Genomic DNA, 24,953 nt, shown 5'->3' on the forward strand with positions numbered 1-24,953 from the left:
TGGGTGGCTGCTCTGTGCTGGGAAAGAGGAGAAACTGCCACAAGCTGGAGTGTGGAGAGGGCAGAGGACTCCCTGAGGGTGTGAATGATGTGGGTAAGCCAGTTCCATTGTTCCCTGCTGCAGATAGGGAATGTGTCTAGGAAGTTCCCTTGTGATGCAGGGAAGTTTGAACTCGGGGCTTGAAAGAACCCACAGCTCCTCTTCTCACTCTGTGGAAGGAAAGCTGAGCTCAGGGGAGGTTTGTGGCTTGGAATGCTGAACAAATGGGACTCTGGAGCCAAGGCCTGTGACCAGGGTCCCAGGGCACCCTGCAGAGCTCCTGAGGAGCTGTCAAGTTCTCAAGGAGCATTCTTTGGCAGCCTTGGAGGCACCTGCAGGGTGGGCAGCACTGCTTCACAGGAAGATGAAGATATGAGGGTGCTGCAGGTTGAGAAAGGCTTCCCATTGGAGCTGACTTGAGAGCAGCACTTCTGGACTAAGAGATGTGTCTGCTGGTTTAAAAAGGCATTGGTGCTCCAGCCTGGATGCACAACCTAATAGAAGGAGAGAGGCTGGACAAAGGTTTGATAAACAGCATTCCACCCAGCAGCCAGCCTTGAGTGATGCTGAGCTGCATTCCTGGTCTCTGTTGGAATGAGAATAGTTGCACTCAATGATCCTTGTGGTTCCCTTCCAACTCAGAATATTCTGTCAATCTATGAGTGCAGCCAGTGAAATGTCTCCTGCTCTGTTCAGCACTGCCACACCAACATCCTCCCCCTGCTCAGCATCAGGAGACCACATCACAGGTACTGTGCCCACTGCTGAGCTGTCCAGTGCACAGTTATCACTGCACTGGAGCAATTTCACACAGACCCAGCTGATCCCGAATCTTGAAATTCTGGGATCTGTGCCATGTCAGGCTGTCTCAGCTCTCACACCTGCCCAGAGAGACCAACCATATGGTGCTGTGTGGCCTTGCAGTACTGCTGTTCCTTTCCAGTCTCCCAGTTCTCCCCCTGTGTCCACAAGGGTGAGGCAGGATGACATCAGCCTGGCTTTCCAGGTCATGGCTGGCAGGCTTGAACTGTTCTGATGCTTCCCTCGCACCCTCTGCTGGCTATTTGATGCTACATTCCCTTTCTGGAAGATCCTCACCTTGGAATTGCAACCCTCTTCTTTAAGTGAAAGTTTTGTCTCTAATTCCTCACTTGAGTAGTGTGAAAAGATTTTCCTTTGAAAACCTTTTCTTACTGCACCAGAAGCTTCAGGTGTGCTTCTGTCAGGAAACAGGCAGCAGCTGCAAGGAGTTCCCAAATAAATGAAGGACACTATGCAGGTGTGAAAGTGATTTAATTCTGCAGGATGAACACAGACTGCAGCAGGGATGTGCTGTGGACACGGCCTGCCCTGGGCTCAGTATAGTTTAGATCAGGTTAGCTGGTGATGATGGATACCTTTCTGCTGAAAACATCTGTACCCACAAAGCAAAAAGAGCATAAGACCACGCTGATCAGGAGGGTTTTAGGTTTCTGAGCACAGCATTCTCTCCAGAAGGAACATGCTTGGATACTGCAGCATTTATAAAGATGCATTCTAATAATATCTCCCCCCCAAAAACCCACCACAGGTGAATGACCAGAGACAGAGCCAGGAGCTTTGCTACTTTTCAGGACAGGAGGAAAACAAAGCAGTTCTTGACATAGAGTAACAACCCTATTCCCCCCTGAGGCCTCATCATCAAACAGACCCCAGCAGGGCACTGGCCTGGCCAGGTGGCACCCGTGGACAGAAGGGGGAAGGAGTTTTAGTGGTATGCAGTTGGTTTGATGAGGATGGCCGAGGCTCTGCAGTTCCCCCGGCACAGGCGGCCCCATGCCAGGCGCCCCTTGACGTTCAGCTGCACAGAGTAACAGGCCGAGTACCACCAGCCACCCCCGTAGCGAGAGGCACAGTTCCCTCTGTAAGTGTCCTGATCCCGATCCTTGGTGGAGAACTTCATGTTGTTGTGCACTTTCCTGGGATTGTCTGAATCCATGGCATCCTCCGCTGTCCCCGAGTGCGCTCCCAGCCTCAGCCGGTAGCCCTGGGACTCATCGTCCAGGCTGAACAGGTTGTAGTCTGCGAACTTCATGTTGTTTGCAGCATCCCAGATGACAAACCTGACCTGGTAGATCTTCTGCCTGGTGATCTGGTGGATGTACTCGTTGCCCAGCCAGAACTCGGTGTGCATGTTCCCAAAGCCGTGCTTGTAGGTGCTCCAGGACTCGGCCCAGGTGATATCCGTGTCCTGCCGGTTCCTCTGGATGACGGTCCAGCCCCTGTCTGCCCCACCCATCTCGCAGTACACCCTGATGGGGTGCAGCCCCATGGGCTGGATGATGTAGATGCCACTGGGGCTGTCAACTGGAACCTCGCTGCAGTCCCTGGGCCAGCCTGGGGCAGGACACAAGGGGATAGAACAAAAGCCTGGGCATCAGGACAAGATCTTGGGCAGGAGGGAGATTCATCTGGCCAGAGTGCATGGGGGATAACCAGCTCTCCCAGCCCAGACAGGTGAGACTGGGTTGGCCTTAGCCCTCTGTTCCTTTTCAGTGTGGAAAACCAACAGGAGTCAGGCCCCAGAGTGGCTGAGCTATGCTGATATCAGTCCAAGAGGCTGAATATGGGCACCAGTGGGTTCCTCTGGCTCTCCTGAACAAGGGGTTGTGCCACTACAGCAGGGTCATGCTGAGAGGAAGGTGAATAGGGCCCAGCCCCTGTCTGTGACTAAGGGAATGGGGAAAAATGGGGGAAAATGGTCCCTTCAAGCACAAAGCCACCCTTCCCAGCCTGCACAGTGCACACACACACACACACACACACAGAGCACTGCAGCCTGCTCTAGGCACACCTTCACCATCCTCCAGCCTGGAGCAGGGCCAGGGCTAGGGACAGTGCACAGTCCTGCCCTACCCAGAGCTGGCTGAACACCTGCACACAACACCAGATGCCCACGGGATGCTACCTACTGGTTCTCTTCAGAACACTCGATGAAGTGTTGGAGGGAGATTTCTTGAAGGTGTTTAGGGTTTGTGTGTGCACAGAATGGCCTGGTGCAGCCAAGATGAGCAGGGAGGCAAGGAGCAGAAGACACTGAGCTGGTAGAGAGGGACAAGAAGAAAAGAAGAAATGTGACCATCCCTCCCACAGCAGCAGCACTGAAGTTAACATGAGCCTGTGGGGTGCAGGAGGGCACCGAGCATGCTGGGCAGCATCAGGCTGCTCCCTGCAAGCTGCAAAGCTTGCCAAAGGGGTAGACAACCTGCCCTTTTCCCCTTGGACTGGTCAAACAGGTAGTTTTGGGCAGAGCAGAGTACCCAACAGTTCCACCCCTGGTCCGTGGAGCAGGCACCTGGCTGGGGTGAGCCAGAAGACAGGGGATGAGCAGCTGGTGCTCAAAGAGGTGACAAATGCCCCTAAAGGGCACGGGTGCCACTGCTCCCCATCAAATGTGCAAGAACCAGTGCATGGAGCCTCTCCCTCTAGCTGAGCTGCCCTGCCTTTGCTCTCCCCACGGCTTCCCAGCCCTGTACTCACCCATTGCTCCCTCTGGGAATGCCTCTGGAGCCGAGCTCTGGAGTGGCCGGTGGCACAGGGGGATTTGTAGTGCCCTCTGCTCTGGGCGGGCTGAGTGGGTCCTACCCCCCCCTTTTTCTGCTGGAAGAGATCAAGTTGGTTTCCTTTGTGCCTGCAGAAAACACCAGCTGAGGTGGAGGTGCCCGTGGTTCTGGATTGCAAAGAAAATAATTCCCGTGCCAGCAAGAATCCCTGGAATGGTCTCTTCTGTGAGTGCTTAGTGACTTGGATGGAATTTCCCCTGGGAACAGCATATTTGCAAACTTCGAAGAGTATTGCTCAGAAAACACTTGAATGCCACAGTCACCAGCCAGGTGGAGAGCAAACATAGGTCTGTCCCTGCCTCCCACCGCTGCAGCTGGTGCTGACAGGTCAAGGGGCTCTTGTTTAATCTGCTCCAGCCCAGCCTGGCTTTGGGTGGGGCAGCAGAGCAGCCCCAAGATCCTCAGGGAGATGAAGTGTTGTGGGGCAGTGTTTGAAGCAGCTGGTGTGTTCTGGGGTGCATGACACAGGCTGGGGATCCTGGTGGAGGGGTCTGTATCTGGGGGAAGCAGGAGGAGTCGTGAGTGCCCAGTGAGACACGGTCCTGACCTGAAAGGAAGCAGCTGAAGGGCCTGATGAAAGGTTTCTGGAAGGCAGATGACACGATCTGTTTGTGCAAGGAGAACAACAGAGGGGGTCTAAGAGAGCACAACAAGGGGAATGAAGAGGATATGAAAGCAGCTGGATAGGAATGGAGTGCATCAGAGAGTGGTTGGAAGTGAAGAGAATGAGTAAGAGGGGATCCAGAGAAGCACTCAGAGGGAACAGAGGGAATCTGGAAATGTGCAAAGGTAGAATACTTTTGTTTGTAAGGCACTCAGAAAGGCTGGCAGGGACAGGCAGTGCAGAGAAGATCTGATACAATATCTGGCACGATAAATCTGGCTGTGTTCAGTGGGAACTTGTGAGATCACAGATTCCCTGGAGTGCAATGTACCAGCATGGTCTGGCCCAGTTGAACAAGAATTTACACAATCCATGTTTCCAAATAGTGAGGTTTAGGGACGGAACAGGAAAGCAGATTCAGGACTCTTGATGATAAATGCACTAACTACAGAGTGTTATTATATATTATGACCCAGTTATATATACATAACTCTTCCATTGGTCTGCTCCAATGCAGTTGGAGGTGTGAAGCTCAACCAGAGGCATCCCTTCAGGGGAGAAGGAGAGACACTGTCCATCTGCTGATCTCAAGCAAGCAGAGATACTTTCCCCTCCTGTTTTTGCCCTGAGATCCCACACTGATATTATAATTTTTGGCTGGCTTTTCTCCAGTCATTGTTGGCCATTGCTGGAGTCAGGGGCAGCCAAGGGACCCATCCTTTGTATTTCTCAACCAGTCCCATTGATCCTTGACAAACTAAAGGCAGCTCTAGAGCAAGTCTGTCAAGTTACTACCCTTCTCCCCCATCCTGCACCCTCACCATCACTGACAGCTCTGCAGCTCCAGCTGCAGCTGGAATGTCCACACAGGGAAAGAAAATGCTGCCCAGTACCCAGTTTTAATGTCTGCAAGCCCAAGAACCCACTATTTCTATCACAAGCACAATCCAGGTTTTCAGAACTCTGTATTTCTGTTTTAAAACTATTCCCAACACAAGAAAAGCAATTGCAGAAATGCTGGTCCTGTGGGGTGGATCCACATGCTGAAGTCCCCTACGGTGAATCTGAGTATTCTGAATCCTCTTGGGTATCCTGATGTCCGCATCTGTGGCACGTCTGATGGACACAGAGGCATTGCCAGATGGCTCTGGGAGACAGAAGGAGGAATGGGGAGCAGGGAGGACACCCTATTCCCATTAGTTGCTCAAAGGGCAACTGGGGGGTCCTTGAAGCAACTGGTGGGCCTAAGGGTGAAGCTGTGGTGTGCTGGGGGCAACTGGGGTAACTGCCCCCATAGGGACAGGGCAAAAGAAGTCCCAGGAGACATGGAGGCTCCTGTGAATTTAGGAGTCCTGGCAGTCTTTGGCCCACCCTTGGATACCTGTGCTCCCCTTGTACTTGCAGGGAATCCCAAGGGACTGAGAATCCAGAGGGGATGGGGAGTCCCATGCTGGTCTGTGAAGAGCTCCAGAAGCATGGGGATTTTCAGAGTACAGTTCAGCAGGGGAGGAGTACTCACATCAGCAGCAGAATGAATGCCATGGAGCCGACAGCCAGAGCCAGCCCCATGGTTGGTGTGTGGGGCATGGGGGTCTTGTCATGGCGTCCATGCAGCACAGTGCTGAACACAGCCTGGAGTCCTTTCTCTTCCTCCACACTTCCCTCTGATACTGTGGAGACCCAGGCCCCTCAGTCATGGGGGGACCAACTACCCCTGCAGCTCTTGCTCCAGCCACAGACCTCGCTGTCCCCAGCCACCCTGGCATCTGGGGGTCCCTGCCCCACCCCACATGCACCCAGAGGAGCCAGGCACCAGGGAACACATGCTCTAATCCACCTGTCCACCATGAAGCCAGACATCCTGGCACCCTGTTCACCCCCTTCCCGTGGACCCAGGTGTCCCAGGTCCCGCTCTGCCCCACGCTGCTCCCTGCCCCCAGAGCGCTCAGGTGTCCAGGCTCACCATTGAGGTAGAAGAACTTGCGGATAATGGGCTTGGAAGGCTCCCCCAGGCAACAGGCAACGGTTCCTGGAGCAGGTTCCTCAATGGTCAGACTGGAGGGCCTCTCTGGATTCCCCTTCAGCTCCTTGAACAGTGTCATGTCCTGTGTGCGCAGCTGGGGCACAGGGGGCACATCAGCACTGCCCAGACCAGAATACAGAATCCACACAGGATTGCACTCATCCATATGGGATCCATAACAGGCACCTGTGTCCTGCACATGCTTGGCACGTCCCCTCCGTGCTTCCTGGACCCCTTTCTGTGCACACACCTTCCATCCCACCCAGGGCTGCACAACCAGGTGTACACAAAAGTCACAAAAGTCACCTCCTGCAGGAAGAGCTTCTTCCCTGTGAGTGTGGTGAGGCCCTGTGTAGCAGGGCATCTCCTCCCCCACAAGAGCTTATCTGCTGTTTGTCAGCCAGTCAGATAACCCAAACAAAAACTCATTTCATGTCTTGTAATGAGTTATTTTTGCACCACTGGGTTAGCACCGCTCTGGCATCTCCCAAATTCCAATGAACATCCTACTGTCAAAGTGAGACGTGGAAGATAAGCTGGATTTCTGACTGACAGCAAGAGCCACTTCACAACTATAAAAACCACAGCACACTTCTGCAAAGTAGAAAGCTTCTATACATTTTCCTGGAAATGTGTGGAGTTCCTCCCATAAATAGGGACACATTTCCCAGTTGGGTGGAGGAATCTGTGTACATTATTGTCATTTTGGTGGTAAGTTACATTTGGCTCCTATTCAATACTATTTCTTTTGCTAGCTTTAATATAGATGCCTTGATATAGTGCACTGTTCTATGTTATACTAGTAGTTCTTGTACTTTTGTACTGTGTAGTAATTCTGATTAAGACTTTTCATGTATTTTGCCTGTTCATTAGTTTATTAAAGAATTCATTTTTATAAATATATCTGACTTGCCAAAATGATTCCTAAGATTTAAGCTGTTGCCAAATTCTGAGGCTAAGGAAGAATTTACCTTCATCTGAACCCATCTCCCAGGAAGAGTTTAAACACACAAAGGAATACTTTCTGAACCTCAGACTCAGCAGCAGGGCTCATTTAATAAACTGTGAAGCTTCCACTCTCCCCATGACACACCTGGCTGTGCAGGTAGGATGTGGCTGCCCCATCCCTGGAAGTGTCCAAGGCCAGGTTGGTTGGACCTTGAAGCAGCCTGGTCTAGTGAGTCCCCTGCACACCTTCCAGGGGACTGGAATGACACCAGCTTGAAGGTCTTTTTCACCCCAAACCATCCTGTGATTTTATGATTCTACAACTCACATTGGGGGCAAACATCCAGGTGACGGGCAGGCTACTGGGGACGTGGAAAGGCACGTTGCAGCGCAGCACAATGGTTTCATCTGTGTAGGTCCACAGGTCCTGCACTGGGAGCATTGACAGGCCCATGAGCTCCCACCTGCACTGCCAGAGGTGATGGTGCTCCTGTGCTGGCTGCAGGGATGGGCAGATGCACACTTGGGCGGGTGTGCTCAGCGTGGGACCGTGGGTGAGAAATTCAGGGAGAGATTTTTGTGGGGAAATTCTGTGTTTTGGGTTAACTCTGCTCACTGTAATCTCATGATAATACTGAACACACCTCCATCCCAAAAGCTACCTACCCACAATGTATGACCACCCTTGCTGAGCACACAGTCTGCATTTTTCTAGCCTAGACCTTTACAAGCAAAGATAGATTTGACCTCAGTCAGTACCAGAGGTGTGACTGGAGTCACTCAAGTGCCACCAAACTTAAAAAATAGTACAAAAATAACCTAAGAATTGTGAAGTTGAAGAAGATTTCCTTACCATTAACACAACAGTCCCCCATGGCCTCATACCTGGGCAGTCCAGGGCAAACTGACAGTCCACGAGGCTGCAGGTAGCACACTGGAAGACACGGGCAGCTGGCTGGAATCCTGGGAAAGAGAGATTGGTGATCCCAGGGAAGTGGGATATGTACCAGGAGACAGGGGAGGGCAAGACAGAGGGACAGACACTCACCACAGGGTGGGATGCAGGCTGGAACTGGTGGGGAGGAAGCAGTGTTAGAATGGGCATCACTGGGGACCCACATCCTTGTAATGAGCTGGTCAGGATTCAGCCCTTGTCCAGCCCAGATGGGGTCCCTGGGACTTTCTCTAGGACAGGGGTTCCCAGGGTGGCCCCATACCTTCCCCCAGCTGATTCAGCTTTGTCCAGATTGTGTTGACAGCTTCCTGCAGAGTCTCGTTCAGGGGCTCTGGTGTGTCCCAAATGTCCAGGTAAGACAATGTGCCCTCCCCCTGGTCCCCATAGACCTACCCCAGACCCCACAGATCCCTTATACAACTAACTTTGGCTCCATATATCCCTCCTGAAGTGAGGTATATTCCCAAATATCCCCTCCAACTCCCCAGGAAGCTGTAGACCTTGAAACCCATATACCCTCAAGATTCCCCAAATATCCCTTTACAGCTCCCAGACCTTCATACACCCTATATTTCACATCCACCCCATCCCCCTTCAAGGCCTCCACATCCCACCCCCCTTGCCCCATGTCTCATGTCCCATGTCCTGTGTCTCACGTCCCTCATTCTGCTCACTCTTGCCCCTTTGCTCCTCTAAAAAAATCATAGCATCCATGACGATTTCCCGAAGTTCCTCACGCTGTCCTGACCCTGGAATCAGTACAGGGACACAGGAATCAGTACAGGGTTAGAGTTGGAGTTTCTGGGATGGGAAGGTGCACTAAAGTCTGGGGGTTTCTGGGAGTTCCTGGAGTCCTGACCAAGATTTAAGGGATACTGGGAAATGTCAGGTGTCCCTGTGGATTCCTAAGGTCCAAAAGGGATCCCCAGCGTCATGGTCGGGTGATTCTCAGGGTTCAAGGCAGGTTTGGGATTCCCAAAAGTCCCTGGGGGCCAAATCAGGACAGAGAAGACCTAGGCATGGTTGTGAGTCCCAAGGATGCTTGTCCAGGGTGGGTCCCTAGGGTCCCCAGCTTCCTGGGATCCTGCTCAGTGTCAGTGTGAGTGCCTTGGTTGACATGAGAAACCCCAGAGGGCTCTGTTCAGGGTGGGGATCCCCTTTGGGATGGATGTCCCTGGTGCAAACGAGGGGCCAGTCAGGACAGATGTCCTTGGGCAGGATCCCACTTGGGTTTGATGTCCCTAGGGACTCATGACATACCTACAGTGACGGAGGCAAGTGGTTGAGCAGCCTCAACAAGGGCCTCATGGCATTCTTTCTGTTTGGGGTTATCGGCAAAGGCTCCAGTAATGTCACGGCAAAGCCGTGCCCGCTGAAGGGGGGGCCCGAAGCAGAGCAGGCAGGGGTGCACCTCAGGGAGGCAGGACATCAGGACCCACAGCCACAAGCCACGGTTTCTAGGGTGCCAGGGGACTAAAATCAGCATCAGGGCCACAAAACACCAGCCCATGACCTAAACCTAGCACCCAAGTGCCTGAGTTCCCTGGACAAAGGCAGGGTTCCAAGGCAGAACCTGGGCACCTGGGTTGCCAGGGAACCAGATAAGGTGGGAAGCCACACTCTAGCCAGCCCCACTGACCTCACACCAGCCAAAGGTGTGGGCAGAACCCAGCAGGGAACATGTAAGCCTCACGTTGGAGCAGGAAGAACTGAGGCAGCCCAAGGCTACGGCAGCACCACTGCCAAACATGGCTGGGACACAGTGTTTGAGTATTTGTGTCCTGAGGAGATTCTTCTGCCTCTCTTCTGTGTTATATGCTTGAGTAGAGGAATACATCCCTGGTGCAATGCAAGGTGTTAAACAGTCCAGCTCTCCAAAACAGTGAGGGAGAGAAAGAGAGAAACTACAAAATATTATCATTAGCTACAAAGCAAAAGACTCAGAAAGCAGCTGTTGGTTTAACAGGGACAAGAGTTCCTGATGCAGGGAGCAACACATGGAAGTGTTGCAGGTGAAAAAGAAACATGAGACTGAAGATTTGTGTGAAGCCCCAGTTTGGCAGAAGGCAGAAGATGCTGTAAGACCTGACCTGGCATATGGCAAAACATTTAATAAATGCAAGTTTCCATCCAGCTCCAAAAGGGCTGGAGAGGGGCTTGGCACAAGGGCCTTGAATGACAGGACAAGGGGGAATGGCTTCACACTGTGACATGGCAGGGTTAGATTGGTGTTGGGAAGAAAATATTCCATGTGAGGGTCAGGATGCTTTGGCACAGGTTGCCCAAAGAAATTGTGTCTGCCCCATTCCTGAAAGTGCTTTGGAACAGATACATTAAAATCTACCCCACGAAGAAAGAAATTAACAGCAGCTTTGGCCAGATACAGTCCAAGTGCCTCTGTAAACCCATATCCATAGAAGAATTTCACACCCTGACATCCTTCACAGGGAATCCAGTGCTTCATGGCTACTCACGTAGCTCAAGCGGGGACTCTCTTCACGATCACTGAGACGTTCTTTGGGATCTGTGCATCATTGGGGTATTCTGATGTACAAATGCAGAAGTGTGAGTCAGTTGGGAAGACTGGACATTGATGTGGAATTACATGGCACATCACAGAATCCCTTTAGAGCTGTAAAAGTTTTAGATGCACCACTGCGTTTTCTCACCCTGCCTTTAGTCCCCAGTGCAGAGCATGGCTCCCACAGCCATGTTGGTCTGTGCCACTGCTTATGGCAGGAGATTGGAAAGAGAGGATCTTGAGGTCCCTTCCAACCCAAGCCATTCCATCACTCCATAACTTCATGAGGCTGGGTCCTACTGGTTCCCAGAGGTGGAGTGGTGTGTGTTGCCTGGCAACAGGAGCTGTGATGAAGAGGGGCATGAGCAGCACAGGCTCCAGTCATTTGATGTACAAGGAAGGAGAAAGGAGCCTGCTGATTTCTCATCCTTTTTATTATTGCTTTTGCCCACCCCTTCTACCATCCCTTTTATTCATCCCTTTTATCATCCCTTTTGCTCATCCCTGACTGACCCAGCTGGGCAAGAAGGCTTCTGACCAACCAGGGACCGAGTGCGTGCAGACATGGAAACATCCCTGGACACGCTCAGCCTCTCCCAGCTCCTGGATCTCTCCATCGGGGCACCCGAGAAAGGGGCTGTTCAATTTGCAGCCTTGAGAAAACTGCTGCAGGTCATGCTGGAGCACCTGGATGTGCAGTACCTGACCACCGAGGAGCCGTGGCCGGGCCAGCTGAGTGGCCCCTCACTCGCTGAGTTGGCCACTGAGATGGAACAGATGAAGAAGGAGATTAAACACAACAAGGAACACATGTCCAAGGTAGAGGCTCTTCCCAGCCCCCTGGGCTCTCCCCCACCAGACAGCCCCTCCTCACTTCCTCAGACAGCGGTGCTTGGCACTGCCCTCACTGCCCAGGCAGAGCTTGAGCTGCTGGCAGTGGCTCTTTGCCATCTGCGTGGGCTTCAGTGCTCTGGCACTGAGCTGGGCTGGGGCTGGTGGCACCGGCACCTGCTGGCCTGGCTGAGCCATGGGCTGCCCGTGGCAGGGTGGGGCTCTTTGGGGTGTTGCTGCCCTGGCCATCACCTCTGGTATCTCACTTCTCGGATTGTTTCACAGGTTCTTCTTGAGGAGTTTGATGAGATAAAGGCAGAACTTTCATGCATGTCAGAAAATATTAGGAAGATCCAGAAGGCACAGGTCTGTGAATACCACTCTGGTGGTGAAGATCCTGTTGCCCACACTCCTCGTCTCTGATACCACTTTCTCCTACAGTCCAGCATGACAAAGGACATGAAGAAGATCCAAAAGGCACACAATGAGGTGAACTGCTGCTGGGAGCAAGTCCTGGCTCTGAGACAGCAGCCCGTGCCCTCGGCTCTGCCGGCTGGATGTGTGGAGAATGCTGCCTGCAGCCTCCCAGCCTGGCTGAGCCGGGCCCTGCGCTGTCCCCCAGTGCTCCACAAACCATGGCAGGGCTCAAGGCCTTGCAGGTCCCCACTGACCCTCCCCAGAGACTGACTAGCACCACTCCTCTCTCCTAGGACACGAATCTCATGCAGGAACTCCGTGAGGAGATTGACAGGATACAGACAGCACAGACCCGCATGGAAGGAGACGTAAAGAAGTCGAAGGAGGCCCTTGGCTTAGTGAGCTGCTGGGTTGGGTTATCTTTGGGCTCTCATGGGGAACTTCAATGGGACTCCAAGAGCAGCAGTTTAGGGTCAGGGTCTCAGGAATGGGTGGGGGGCTCTGGGGCTTTCCGTGCAGCTGAAGGGCCCCCATGCTGGGACAACACGATTGATGTCTGTGCCCTGACTCTGCCATCACTGACCTTCCCAGATGAAGAAGATGGGAGAAGACATTAAAAAGCTGAGGGAGGATACAACCAAGTGGAGAGAAGAGAGCCGTGAAGAGATCATTCAGCAAATGGAGTAAGAGGACAAGAGTGGTTTTCATACCCTGTGGGGCTGCAAGGGAGCCCAGGGGATCTGGGAGCAACCCGGGCTGCAGGTACAGGACAGTGCCTGAGCAGCCCTGCAGGGTAACCCTGCCCTTGCCCCCATCTCGCTGGCCAGGGCTGTGCTGCAGGAGACAAAGCGGGAGCTGCAGCTTGAGCTGGAAGAGCAGCAGCAGAAGATGAGGAATGCCATACTGGAACAGCTGATGTCTGGGACAGCTGGGGTAGGACTCCCACCACCCACTGGCTTGGTGCAGTACCCCTGATTGTGTTTCCAGCCATATTCCCCAACTGGCTGGGGCCACCCAACACTGTTGATTCCATTCATCCCATCTTCAAGTCAATTCCCTCTGCCCTTCCTGCAGATTGGAGATATGGCGGAGTCAACTAGAAGCCTACAGGAGGAGCAGGAAGAGGGGAGTGCAGACTGCTCCAAATGCAGCTTCAATATCAAAGTGCTTTTGGGAAAGCTCTTCCGGTGCTGTGAGAAACTCCAGGAGCAGGTGGACTCCCTGGAGTCACGGCAGATGGCTGTGGGCAGAGTGGCCAAGCTCGAGACAATGATGAGGAATTGGGGCCAGGTAGGCAGGGACTACACATGGGGGACTGGAGAGGACGTTGATGGCATCCCTCAGCTGCTTATGCTGTGCTCTAATGTGGGGGAGACCCAAACTGCACCAGTCAGTGGCATGGACAGAAATTAAAGCCTTGACACAAAAGTCCTGTTGACACTGAGGGTTCATGGCCACTGGCTGAGTAATGCGGGTCTGCCCCTGTGGAGCAGACAGACTCCCACTTGCTCAGCACTATGTTTTTCCTTGCCTGGGGCAGGACCAGGAGCGCCTGCACTGTTTGGAGGCTACAATTGTACAGATCCAAGGGGACTGTGAGAAGCTCAGCCTTGTTTCTGGGAGCCTCCAGGAAGAGACTCAACAAAACCAGAAAGCCATGCAGGTGTGTGGATGAAAATTCTGTGGTGACAGAAGATCCCCCAGGCTCTCCTTTTGACTCCAGGCAGGGATCTCAAGGAATCTGTCTCCCTCCAGAGACAGCACGAGGCCAGATCCAAGTGCCTTCCCTCAAGCATTTTGGGTAGGGGGACTGGGATGTGCTTTCCTGGCCAGGAGGCAGCTCCAGCCCTACTGGGGTGTCATGGGTTCCTTTCTGTGCTGAAAGATGCTGTTCCAGTCTCTGGAGAAGCTGCAGAAGGAGAAAGCAGATGAACAGGAAATGTTGGCAGCCATGGACACGGTACAGTCTCCAGGGGCCTCTGTGCCAGCCCAGGGGTTCCTGGGCATGGTGACAAATGTCCCTTGTCCCTTGGGGGCTGGCTGGCAGAACTGGCCTGTGGGAGGGAGGATTTCCTGAGCTCATGGGGTGCCTCACCCTTCACATGGTGGGACCAAGCTCACCAGGGTGATGGGGCAAACGGGGCCACAGCACCCTGAAAGGGGCATGATGGCCTGGAGGAGGCACTTCTCCCTCTGCCCCTCACGTGTGCTGCCCTGCCTGTCCTTCCTCATCCCTTTCCCCACTGCTCCCCTGCCCTTCCCCTCAATAGAAGGCCGACAAAGCTGCCTTGGGCAGCAAAGTCAACTGCAGCCAGTTTGATGCAAATATGGAGCGGCTGAATGAGAGGATGCAGGAGCTACAGAGCCAGATTTCAGGCCAGGAGGAGCACTGGAACAAGATGCAGCAGCAGTTCAGCGATGCAATGGAAGAGAAGGTGAGCGGTTCTCATGGTCCCCACCATCAGAAACTGACACCTTTGGGACTTGACAGCCTGAGGCAGCATCCCTCTGAGGATCCCCTTCCAGGCTTTTCCCTGGAGACCTGCATGTTGTATCCTGGGGCAGCTGGCTGAGGCTGTGCACCTGTTCACAGCTGGATCGCTTGGAGCTGAAGGCTTTCAGTAGCCAGATAGAAGAGACCTGGAATAGGAACATTGAGGAACTTGAGACAAAGTGGATGCGTGAAAGTGCCGCTGGGTTTAAAAAGTGAGTGTGATGGAGATGGAGATGGCTTTGGGGATGGTGATGGTCCTGTTCTTGTGCTGTCCCAGCCATTACCCAAGGAGTCCCCTGCCCTGGGACCAATTCATCTGCTAAATCAACCATGGAGATGCTGATGAAGCAGCTGCACCTTCTCCTTCCACCTCAATCCACCCAGAACAGGAGGCACAAGGAGGGGGCACCTGCAGGATGGAGCCCTCCCAAAGCAAAATGGGGAATGTGGGTGCAGAGGCTCCCAGGAGCCAGGGTGGGACATGGCAGCTCATCCTCCCAGGAATGGCTGTGACACAGCACCCCAGAGCTGCCCGGCCCCTGGCTGCTGCCAGCGAGCTGCTGCCTGTGTGTGGGCAGGGCTGTGGCCCCAGGAGCTCCCCCAGCCCTCTTCTCTCACCCTCCTTAGGCAGCTGCCAGTCCCTTTCATGTGCCTGTCCTGTGACCGCATGCTCACCATGCACGTTCCTGGCCAGTGAGTAGCACCAGGGCTCTGGGAGCAGAGGTGGTGTCAGGGGGAGAGATGGGTGCCAGCAGGGACCTGCTGTGCTGGGCACAGGGGTGACAGTGTCTCCTTGGAAGGGTGTGATGTGGGGAGCCCCCCTGCAGCCCTGCCCTTCAGCAGGGGGTGTGGGCACACATCCCAAGGGCTATAGGAAGCCATGGGCTATAATCCTATGGGTTTGGGGGTGCTGCCTCCAACAAGAACAGGCTGTTTGTTCCCTGTCACACACCTGTAACTCCTGCTCTCCCCAGGAAGCCCGAGACACTCCCATATTTGCAGCCACTGTTCCCCAGCAAGGAGCCACAGTACAGCCAAAGGTAGGGGCTTTGAGGACACATCCCCAGCTCATGGGGTGCAGGGTAGCCCTGCCTCAGCAAGGAGGGCTCGTCCCTGTGTGCGAGAGGCTTTTGCCTCCTGCAGCACGTGGACGGGAGCTGGGAGGAACACACTCCTGCAGGCAGCACCACCAGTCCCCTCCCTGGCACAGCAGGGTGATGCCACAGGGCTGGGCACTGAGTGTCCTCTGCCCCATCCCACAGGGGGCTGGCGGTCCATGGCAGTGTCCTCCGTATGCCACAGTGCTGTGGGGACTATCGAAGCTGCAGCTCTGTGATGCAGCAGATCAAAGCTTCCCTACAGAGAAGCGGGCAGCCACAGACCTTCTCAACAGTCCAGAAAAAGGTGGGGATGATGAAGGTGGGGACATGGAAGGGTGACTGAGGCTTGATGGCACTGCTGAGTATCCAGGGGGAATCTGTGCCTTCAGTCGCCAGGGAGACCTGGGTTGGGAGGATTACTGGGAGATGCTGGATTGGACCCCACGTTGCAGCCACCTTTTCTCTCCTCCTCAGCCTGAAGTGACCCCGCTGCAGGACAGTAGTGGACAGACCTTGAAGGGCCATGATGACCAGGTTCCTGCGGTGATCAGGACACAATCGGGTATGGCCCTGTTAGGGCATGGGTGTCAGAAAAGAGATGAGATTGTTTGTCTGCTGAGCATGGCATGGGTGGCAAGCAAGGCTCTGCGTGCAAAGCTGGGCAGGTTTGGATGGGAGTTTGGGCTCTGGACTGGGTTGGAAGGCGCAGAAGCAGAATGGGGAAGAAGCAGAATAGAGCAGGAGGACTGGCACATGGGACAACTGAGCTTGGATCTCTGAGGATCTCTGGCTGGGCAGGTGACACTCCTGCTGACCCCTCCTGGCCTGGCAGAGCTCCACCATACAGGGGCTCCCACAGAAAGTGGCAGCTCACCCTCACCCCTCAACCCCTCAACCCACAGGCCCTGCCACCTCACGGGAGCACCGGCCAGGCACAGCCCTCCGACACATCTCCTGGGCACCAGGGCTTGTCCAGCCACTCCAGCCCCGCCGGCCATCCACAGCCCCCATCCAGGTGGACATGACCCATCGCCCGGTGCTCGATCTGGCACATCTTGTCAGAAGTGAGAAAAGAGTGTGACAACGGTTATCAGAAACATGACACTTCAGTTGTATTAAGTTAATAAAAAGCCTTAAAATTACAGCCAGAGCCTTGTCTCACTAGCTCCGTCCCTGCTGCTGTGGCTCTGCCACCAGGGTGAGCAGATGGTGCCCCGGGGCCAGGCCCTGAGGCCACTGCCCAGGGCAGCAGGAACAGCACTGCAGAGCCCGCACTGCCTGAGGCCTCATGGCCTGGGAAGCCAAGGGCAGATCCCCATGGTGCCTTGCAGGCACTGCTGGCACTGCTGGGCTTGGCTGCCACCTGAAATCCTCACAGGCAGCCCTGACGCTGACTCAGGAGCCGCTTGCAGCCATGTCCGAGCGCTGGCCCCGACCCTCAGGCTCCAAGTGCAGCTGTCCCATAATCTCTGCACTGGGACACTCCAAACTCATTTGTCACCTTCCTCCTCCTCTTCCTTTCCCCAGGGGCAGCATTAGGGACTGGCCCAGGGGGTTTCCTCCCACAGGGCTGGCAGCGCCTTGCCCAGAGCTCCCTCTCAGGATCCCTATGCAGAGCTGCACCAGCCAGGCACCCCCGGCTGTCCCACAGCCTGAGGCTGATCCTGCCTGGCTCAAGATGATATAAACATTTGTCAACCAAGGATATACATATTTTTCTTTGGGTGGCCAGAGAATCCTGTAACAGCCTTGGGCCACCTTTCCTTGGCTTGAGCACTCAAGGTTCCACCGATTGTTACACAACTGCTGCTTTTGCACAATTTGCAACACATTCAGCAAGGTTTTACAGCCAAACCACACTGTGAGGAGCATCCCTGTGAAAAGTATAGGATGAATGTATCTTTTTAAACAGACTGTGTGAATCTGCTTGTAGATTGGGCCAGCAATTTAGAGATAGGGAAGTAATGGAAGAAATGATCAGTTCTGGAAAATGTTACTAATTGCACAGAGTTTACCTCAGCCAAGACTGGGTTAAATTGCTGAATTTAGAGATAAAAAAATAAAGTTTTAACAGGAATAGTATTATGTTGTATAAAGAAAAAGAAAAGCAGGGAGGGGAAGGGTGCATAGTAGAGGTGATTTGGGAAGTCTGTATGAGTACCTCAGCCAGTGAGGAAAGGAAAAGGGTGATGCGTTTGGGAAATTAGGATTAAAAGTGGGCTGTGTCCCCCAACAATTTGAGAGTCCCTATTAGAACTTCCCCATCACTTTATTTGAATAAAGTTCAGGACTCCTCAGTCTCCTTTTTGGGCATCAAGCCCTGGCTTGTTGTGAATTTTTCCACACAACTGTAGTGTCCTTTCTCCCCTCACAGCAGACATTCCTCTGTGCTCGAGTCCCGTCCCTGGGACACGTCTCGGCTCTGTGGGGATAGGGCCTGGCGTCTGTCCCCCTGTGTACTCCGTGCCCTCACGTATCCCGGTGTTCCCCGTGTCCCCATGTCCCCCTGTGTTCTCCACGTCCCCGTGTCCCCCTGTGTTCCCCAGCCTAGGGAGCTGCTCCGGCCCGGGATGGCCGGCACTGGCAGGATCAGCCTCAGGCTGTGGGACAGCCGGGGGTGCCTGGCTGGTGCAGCTCTGCAGAGGGATCCTGAGAGGGAGCTCTGGGCAAGGCGCTGACAGCCCTGTGGGAGGAAACCCCCTGGGCCAGCCCCTAATGCTGCCCCTGGGGAAAGAAAGAGGAGGAGGAAGGTGACAAATGAGTTTGGAGTGTCCCAGTGCAGAGATTATGGGACAGCTGCAGTTGGGGCCTGAGGGTCGGGGCCAGTGCTCGGACATGGCTGCAAGCGGCTCCTGAGTCAGCGTCAGGGCTGCCTGTGAGGATTTCAGGCGGCAGCCAAGCCCAGCAGTGCCAGCAGTGCCTGCCAGGCACCATGGGGATCTGCCCTTGGCTTCCCAGGCCATGAGGCCTCAGGCAGTGCGGGCTCTGCAGTGCTGTTCCTGCTGCCCTGGGCAGCGGCCTCAGGGCCTGGCCCCGGGGCACCATCTGCTCACCCTGGTGGCAGAGCCACAGCAGCAGGGACGGAGCTAAAGGAGCATCAGGGAGCCTGGGGAAGAGAGAGGCTGGTGAAATAAGGCTCTGGCTGTAATTTTAAGGCTTTTTATTAACTTAATACAACTGAAGTGTCATGTTTCTGATGACCGTTGTCACACTTTTTTCTCACTTCTGACAAGATGTGCCAGATCGAGCACCGGGCGATGGGTCATGTCCACCTGGATGGGGGCTGTGGATGTCTGGCGGGGCGGGAGTGGCTGGAGGAGCCCTCTTGCCCAGGAGATGTGTCGGGGTTCTGTGCCTGGCCGGTGCTCCCGTGAGGTGGCAGGGCCTGTGGGTTAAGGGGTTGAGGGGTGAGGGTGAGCCGCCACTTTCTGTCGGAGCCCCTGTATGGTGGAGCTCTGCCAGGCCAGGAGGGGTCAGCAGGAGTGTCACCTGCCCAGCCAGAGACCCTCAGGGAACAGGAGCTGTGTCCACCCACTCAAGCTCTTGTCCCACACTGGCCATCAGCATGCCCCCACTTTATGCCCACCCCATGCCCTAACAGGGCCACACCTGACTCATGCTGTGTCCTAATCACCGCAGGAAGCTGGTCAGTATGGCCCCTCCATGTGTGTCCACTACTGTCCAGCAGCTGGTTCACTCTGGGCTGAGGAGGAGAGAACAGGTGGCTGCAACGTGGGGTCCAATTCAGCATCTCCCAATAATCCTCCCAATCCAGGTCTCCCTGGCGACTGAAGGCACAGATTTTCCCTGGATACTCAGCAGTGCCATCAAGCCTCAGTCACTCCTCTGTGTCCCCACCATCACCATCCCTACCCTGTTGAGGAGACGTGGCGGCTGTGCACTTATTTGTGGGGAAGCCTTGATGTGCTGCGTTCTGGAGCTGCTGCTGTGATGGTCCCCGCAGCAATGTCGCACACGGGGGGGACTGCCATGGGCCCTGTGGGATGGGACAGAGGGCACTCAGTGCCCAGCCCTGTGGCATCACCCTGCTGTGCCAGGGAGGGGACTGGTGGTGCTGCCTGCAGGGATCTGTTCCTCCCAGTTTCAGTCCACGTGCTGCAGGAGACCCAAGCCCATCCCACCAGGCTGGATCTGCTGGCACTTTCCCCACAGCCAGGTGTGCTGGCCATGGCCGTGGCAGGTCCCTGTGCACAGGACACCAGCTGGCAGGAGCTGGGCTGTCCTTGCTGCAGGGCAGGTTTTGGGAACTCCTTTCCCAAGAGGCACACAACTCCTCACCAAGACAGAGCTCAGAATGAAATCAGACACAGCTCATCAGATGTGTTTTCACCAACCTTGGGACAGAGATGTGAGACAGAGCAGTGCAAGTTGGGGCCTGCAAAACCCCCCAAACGAGGGCCAAGCACTGGCCCTCAACAGGTGACCTCTGCTCTCCAGTCTCCGCTATCCCAGCCCTCCTTGCTGAGGCAGGGCTACCCTGCACCCCAGGAGCTGGGGATGTGTCCTCAAAGTCCCTACCTTTGGCTGTACAGTGGCTCCTTGCTGGGAGGCAGCGGCTGCAAATATGGGAGTGTCTCGGGGTTCCTGGGGAGAGCAGGAGTTACAGGTGTGTGACATGGAACAAACAGCCTGTTCCTGTTGGAGGCAGCACCCCCAAACTCATAGGATTATAGCCCATGGCTTCCTGTAGCCCTTGGGATGAGTGCCCACACCCCCTGCTGAAGGGCAGGGCTGCAGGGGGGCTCCCCACATCACACCCTCCCAAGGGGACACTGTCACCCCTGTGCCCAGCACAGCAGGTCCCATCTCTCCCCCTGACACCCCTCAGCCCCCAGAGCCCTGGTGCTACTTACTGGCCAGGAACGTGCATGGTGAGCATGCGGTCACAAGACAGGCACGAGAAAGGGACTGGCAGCTGCCTAAGGAGGGTGAGAGAAGAGGGCTGGGGGAGCTCCTGGGGCCACAGCCCTGCCCACACACAGGCAGCAGCTCGCTGGCAGCAGCCAGGGGCCGGGCAGCTCTGGGGTGCTGTGTCACAGCCATGCCTGGGAGGAGGAGCTGCCATGTCCCACCCTGGCTCCTGGGAGCCTCTGCACCCACATCTCCTATTTTGCTTTGGGAGGGCTCCATCCTGCAGGTGCCCCCTCCTCGTGCCTCCTGTTCTGGGTGGATTGAAGTGGAAGGAGAAGGTGCAGCTGCTTCATCAGCATCTCCATGGTTGATTTAGCAGATGAATTGGTCCCAGGGCAGGGGACCACACCTGGGACAGCTGGAGGGAATGGGACCATCACCAAGCCCAAAGCCATCTCCATCTCCATCTCCATCACACTCACTTCTTAATCCCAGCACCAGTATCACCCATCATCCTCTTCTCAAGATCCTCTATGTTTCTGTTCCAGGACTCCTCCAGGCGTTTACGGAAAGCCTTCAGCTCCAGGCGATCCAGCTGTGAACAGGTGCACAACCTCAGCCAGCTGCCCCAGGATACAACATGCAGGTCTCCAGGGAAAAGCCTGGAAGGGGATCCTCAGAGGGATGCTGCCTCAGGCTGTCAAGTCCCAAAGGTGTCAGTTTCTGATGGTGGGGACCATGAGAACCCCTCACCTTCTCTTCCATTGCATCGCTGAACTGCTGCTGCATCTTGTTCCAGTGCTCCTCCTGGCCTGAAATCTGGCTCTGCAGCTCCTGCATCCTCTCATCCATCCATTCTACGTTCTCTTCAAACTGGCTGAAATCTACTTTGTTGCCTAAGGCATCTTTGTCGGCCTTCTATCGAGGGGAAGGGCAGGGGAGCAATGGGGAAAGGGATGAGGAAGGACAGGCAGGGCAGCACACGTGAGGGGCAGAGGGAGAAGTGCCTCCTCCAGGCCATCATGCCCCTTTCAGGGTGCTGTGGCCCCGTTTGCCCCATCACCCTGGTGAGCTTGGTCCCACCATGTGAAGGGTGAGGCACCCCATGAGCTCAGGAAATCCTCCCTCCCACAGGCCAGTTCTGCCAGCCAGCCCCCAAGGGACAAGGGACATTTGTCACCATGCCCAGGAACCCCTGGGCTGGCACAGAGGCCCCTGGAGACTGTACCGTGTCCATGGCTGCCAACATTTCCTGTTCATCTGCTTTCTCCTTCTGCAGCTTCTCCAGAGACTGGAACAGCATCTTTCAGCACAGAAAGGAACCCATGACACCCCAGCAGGGCTGGAGCTGCCTCCTGGGGCATCCCCCAGGAGCAGGGAGCACACCCTCCTCCCTGCCCCAAACAATATCAAGGAAAGGCACTTGGAATCAGCACAGTGCTGTGAGTAGGTCAGCAGGGAGACAGATTCCTTGAGATCCCTGCCTGGAGTCTTCCTGGGTCATGCTCTGACTCCAAAGGGGTTTCAGCCACACACCTCAATTGCCTTCTGTTTTTGTTGAGAGTCCTTCTGGATGCTCCCTGAGGCAAAGCTGAGTTTCTCATAGTCTTTTTGAACCTGCAAAAACTTAGCTTCCATCTGCTGGCTCAGCTTCTGGTCCTGTTCCAAGGAGGAAAAACATTTGATGCTGACCAAAGGGAGTCTGGCTGCTCCACAGGGGCAGACCTGCATTACTCAGCCAGTGGCCATGAGCCCTCAGTTTCAACAGGACTTTTGTGTCAAGGCTTTAATTTCTGTCCATGCCTCTGACTGGTCCAGGCAGATTTGGGGCAGATTGGGTCTCCCCCACATTACAGCACAGCGCAGCATGAGGATGTGGCGTGGACATCCAGCAGTACAGAGCCAGGAGGTCGAGGGAGCGTTTCCCCAGGACCTCACCTGTTCATTCAGTTGACTGGCTGTGTCAGCCACCATCTGTTCCAGCATGGCATTCCTTATCTTCTGCTGCTGTTCCATCTTCTGCAGCTCCCGCTTTGTCTCCTGCAGCACAGCCCTGGCCAGCGAGATCGGGGCAAGGGCAGGGTTACCCTGCAGGGCTGCTCAGGCACTGTCCTGTACCCGCAGGCCAGGGTGCTCCCAGATCCCCTGGGCTCCCTTGCAGCCCCACAGGGTATGAAAACCACTCTTGTCCTCTTACTCCATTTGCTGAATGATCTCCTTGCTGGTCTCTTCTCTCCACTTGGTTGTATCCTCCCTCAGCTTTTTAATGTCTTCTCCCATCTTCTTCATCTGGGAAGGTCAGTGATGGCAGAGTCAGGGCACAGACATCAATCATGTTGTCCCAGCATGGGGGCCCTTCAGCTGCACAGAAAACCCCAGAGCCCCCCACCCATTCCTGAGACCCTGACCCTAAACTGCTGCTCTTGGAGTCCCATTGAAGTTCCCCATGAGAGCCCAAAGATAACCCAACCCAGCAGCTCACTAAGTCAAGGGCCTCCTTAATCTTCTTTATGTCTCCTTCCATGAGGCCCTGTGCTGTCTGTATCCTGTCAATCTCCTCACGGAGTTCCTGGATGAGAGTCATGTCCTAAGAGAGAAGAGTGGTGGCCATGAGCATCTGGGGAGGGTCAGTGGGGACCTGCAAGGCCTTGAGCCCTGCCATGGTTTGTGGAGCACTGGGGGACAGCGCAGGGCCCGGCTCAGCCAGGCTGGGAGGCTGCAGGCAGCATTCTCCACACATCCAGCTGGCAGAGCCCAGGGCACGGGCTGCTGTCTCAGAGCCAGGGCTTGCTCCCAGCAGCAGTTCACCTCATCCCGTGTCTGCTGGATCTTCTTCATGTCCTCTGCCACATGACGCTGGGCAACCTTCAACTTTTCAATCTCATTCTGGTTCTTGGAAACAGCTGTAGTCTAGGAGAAAGCATTGTCAGAGCCAAGTCTCTGGAGAGTGTGTGTGGGGAATGTGACCATCAGAACCACAGTGGTCTGCACCGACCTGTGCCTCCTGGAACTTCTTGAACTCCTCTGACATGCGGGAAAGTTCTTTCTTTATCCCACCAATGTCTTCACGAAGAACCTGTGAAGCAGTCCAAGAAGTGGGATATCAGAGGTGATGGCCAGGGCAGCAACACCCCAAAGAGCCCCACCCTGCCACGGGCAGCCCATGGCTCAGCCAGGCCAGCAGGTGCCGGTGCCACCAGCCCCAGCCCAGCTCAGTGCCAGAGCACTGAAGCCCACGCAGATGGCAAAGAGCCACTGCCAGCAGCTCAAGCTCTGCCTGGGCAGTGAGGGCAGTGCCAAGCACCGCTGTCTGAGGAAGTGAGGAGGGGCTGTCTGGTGGGGGAGAGCCCAGGGGGCTGGGAAGAGCCTCTACCTTGGACGTCTGTTTCTTGTAGACTTCCATCTCCTTCTTAAATTCTTTCAGTTCAGCAGCTACATCAGCGAGTGAGGGGCCACTCAGCTGGCCCGGCCACGGCTCCTCGGTGGTCAGGTACTGCACATCCAGGTGCTCCAGCATGACCTGCAGCAGTTTTCTCATGGCTGCAAAATGCATGGCCCCCTTCTGGGGCACCCCGATGGAGAGATCCAGGAGCTGGGAGAGGCTGAGCGTGTCCAGGGATGTTTCCATGTCTGCACACACTCGGTCCCTGGTTGGTCAGAAGCCTTCTTGCCCAGTTGGATCTGTCAGGGATGAGCAAAAGGGATGATAAAAGGGATGAACAAAAGGGATGATAGAAGGGATGTGCAAACATGATAATAAAAAGGATGAGCAACCAGCAGGCTCCTTCCTCCTTCCTCATCCCTTGCAGGACTGGAGCCTGTGCTGCTCATGCCCCTCTTCATCACAGCTCCTGTTGCCAGGCAACACACACCACTCCACTCTTGGGAGCCAGTAGGACCCAGCCTCATGGAGTCATGGATCAGTGGAGTCATAGTTTGGCTTGGATTGGAAGGGACTTGGATCATCTCATTTCACCCCCTGTCAGGGACAGGTAAAGGAACATTTTCCGCTAGACCAGGTTGCTCCAAGCCCCATCTAACCTGGTCTTGGACGCTTCCAGGAATGGGGCAGACACAGCTTCTCTGGGCAATCTGTGCCAGGGCATCACCACCCTCAAAGGGAAGAATTTCTTCCCAATATCCCACCTCTCTCTCCCCTCACTCAGTGTGAGGCCATTGCCACGCCAGGCCCTGGAGGTGCAAAATCCACCTCCAGCCCATTTTGTAGTCTTTTTATTTGCTGAAAAGTGCTCAAAGGTCTCCAGGAGAGTACAGCCTCATGGTTCTTTTAATCAGTTTAAGATGTATGTTCCATCTAAGCCAGTTCCTCCACTGCTGCAAACCCAAGGCCTGGTTTGGAGCATCCATTGGGATCAGCCTTTTCCAGGGAAGCAGTGAGGTGCTGCTCTTCGTGCAAGAGGAGCCCCATGAGCCCCTCGCTGAGCTATAGGGTTGTTGAGGCATAGACTCCTTTCTCCTCTGGAGTTCAGGGCAAAGAGTCTCCATGGGTGAAGCCTTTGTACAATTTCCTCTGGATTTATGTCAGC

The 24,953-nt window shown here is 54.8% G+C and overlaps 4 protein-coding genes and 1 long non-coding RNA gene across 9 annotated transcripts; 2 read left to right on the forward strand and 3 right to left on the reverse strand.

Annotated features, from left to right (window-relative positions):
* Positions 1-1,315: 1,315 nt before the first annotated feature.
* Positions 1,316-4,277, reverse strand: LOC111937657 (fibrinogen-like protein 1-like protein). Its single transcript, XM_086858916.1, has 4 exons — positions 4,189-4,277; positions 3,559-3,709; positions 2,991-3,119; positions 1,316-2,415 (listed from the first exon to the last, which is right to left on the reverse strand). Exons 2-4 carry the CDS (start codon positions 3,560-3,562, stop codon positions 1,787-1,789), a joined length of 762 nt encoding a protein of 253 aa, XP_086715042.1. The 5' UTR covers positions 3,563-3,709; positions 4,189-4,277; the 3' UTR covers positions 1,316-1,786.
* LOC147649599 (uncharacterized) lies at positions 1,358-6,958 on the forward strand. The gene is made up of 2 exons (XR_015278351.1): positions 1,358-2,535; positions 3,716-6,958. It is a non-coding gene; the product is annotated as an uncharacterized LOC147649599 (long non-coding RNA).
* SPACA6 (sperm acrosome associated 6) lies at positions 4,732-10,716 on the reverse strand. 5 transcript variants are annotated; one of them, XM_023939081.2, is made up of 10 exons: positions 10,646-10,716; positions 9,432-9,628; positions 8,846-8,920; positions 8,434-8,502; positions 8,265-8,288; positions 8,102-8,179; positions 7,545-7,648; positions 6,209-6,362; positions 5,765-5,915; positions 5,088-5,361 (listed from the first exon to the last, which is right to left on the reverse strand). In XM_023939081.2, exons 2-10 carry the CDS (start codon positions 9,598-9,600, stop codon positions 5,145-5,147), a joined length of 1,041 nt encoding a protein of 346 aa, XP_023794849.2. In that variant the 5' UTR covers positions 9,601-9,628; positions 10,646-10,716; the 3' UTR covers positions 5,088-5,144. The 5 variants fall into 5 exon arrangements, with proteins under 5 accessions (XP_086715041.1, XP_023794852.2, XP_023794849.2 ...); XM_086858915.1 differs by lacking the exons at positions 5,088-5,361; positions 10,646-10,716 and adding an exon at positions 4,732-4,793 and having other exon boundaries at positions 9,432-9,743; XM_023939084.2 differs by lacking the exon at positions 9,432-9,628 and having other exon boundaries at positions 5,085-5,361; positions 10,646-10,711.
* Positions 10,717-10,969: 253 nt separating this feature from the next.
* LOC111937655 (uncharacterized) lies at positions 10,970-16,678 on the forward strand. Its single transcript, XM_086858914.1, has 16 exons — positions 10,970-11,511; positions 11,809-11,889; positions 11,965-12,012; positions 12,234-12,338; positions 12,532-12,623; positions 12,768-12,873; positions 13,015-13,230; positions 13,481-13,603; positions 13,826-13,900; positions 14,211-14,375; positions 14,534-14,646; positions 15,062-15,127; positions 15,409-15,474; positions 15,697-15,838; positions 16,009-16,096; positions 16,437-16,678. The coding sequence occupies exons 1-16, from the start codon at positions 11,257-11,259 to the stop codon at positions 16,613-16,615; spliced, it is 1,920 nt and encodes a 639-aa protein (XP_086715040.1). The 5' UTR covers positions 10,970-11,256; the 3' UTR covers positions 16,616-16,678.
* A 2,001-nt stretch (positions 16,679-18,679) lies between these two features.
* LOC111943825 (uncharacterized) lies at positions 18,680-24,280 on the reverse strand. Its single transcript, XM_086858931.1, has 16 exons — positions 24,181-24,280; positions 23,780-24,087; positions 23,402-23,482; positions 23,215-23,316; positions 22,889-22,993; positions 22,604-22,695; positions 22,345-22,459; positions 21,943-22,065; positions 21,635-21,709; positions 21,160-21,324; positions 20,889-21,001; positions 20,409-20,474; positions 20,074-20,139; positions 19,408-19,531; positions 19,144-19,237; positions 18,680-18,919 (listed from the first exon to the last, which is right to left on the reverse strand). Exons 2-16 carry the CDS (start codon positions 24,032-24,034, stop codon positions 18,741-18,743), a joined length of 1,755 nt encoding a protein of 584 aa, XP_086715057.1. The 5' UTR covers positions 24,035-24,087; positions 24,181-24,280; the 3' UTR covers positions 18,680-18,740.
* Between the last annotated feature and the right edge of the window lie 673 nt (positions 24,281-24,953).

This window comes from Cyanistes caeruleus, chromosome 21 (assembly GCF_971803275.1).
Source record: "Cyanistes caeruleus chromosome 21, bCyaCae1.hap1.1, whole genome shotgun sequence".
In the NCBI taxonomy this organism is placed as follows: domain Eukaryota; kingdom Metazoa; phylum Chordata; class Aves; order Passeriformes; family Paridae; genus Cyanistes; species Cyanistes caeruleus.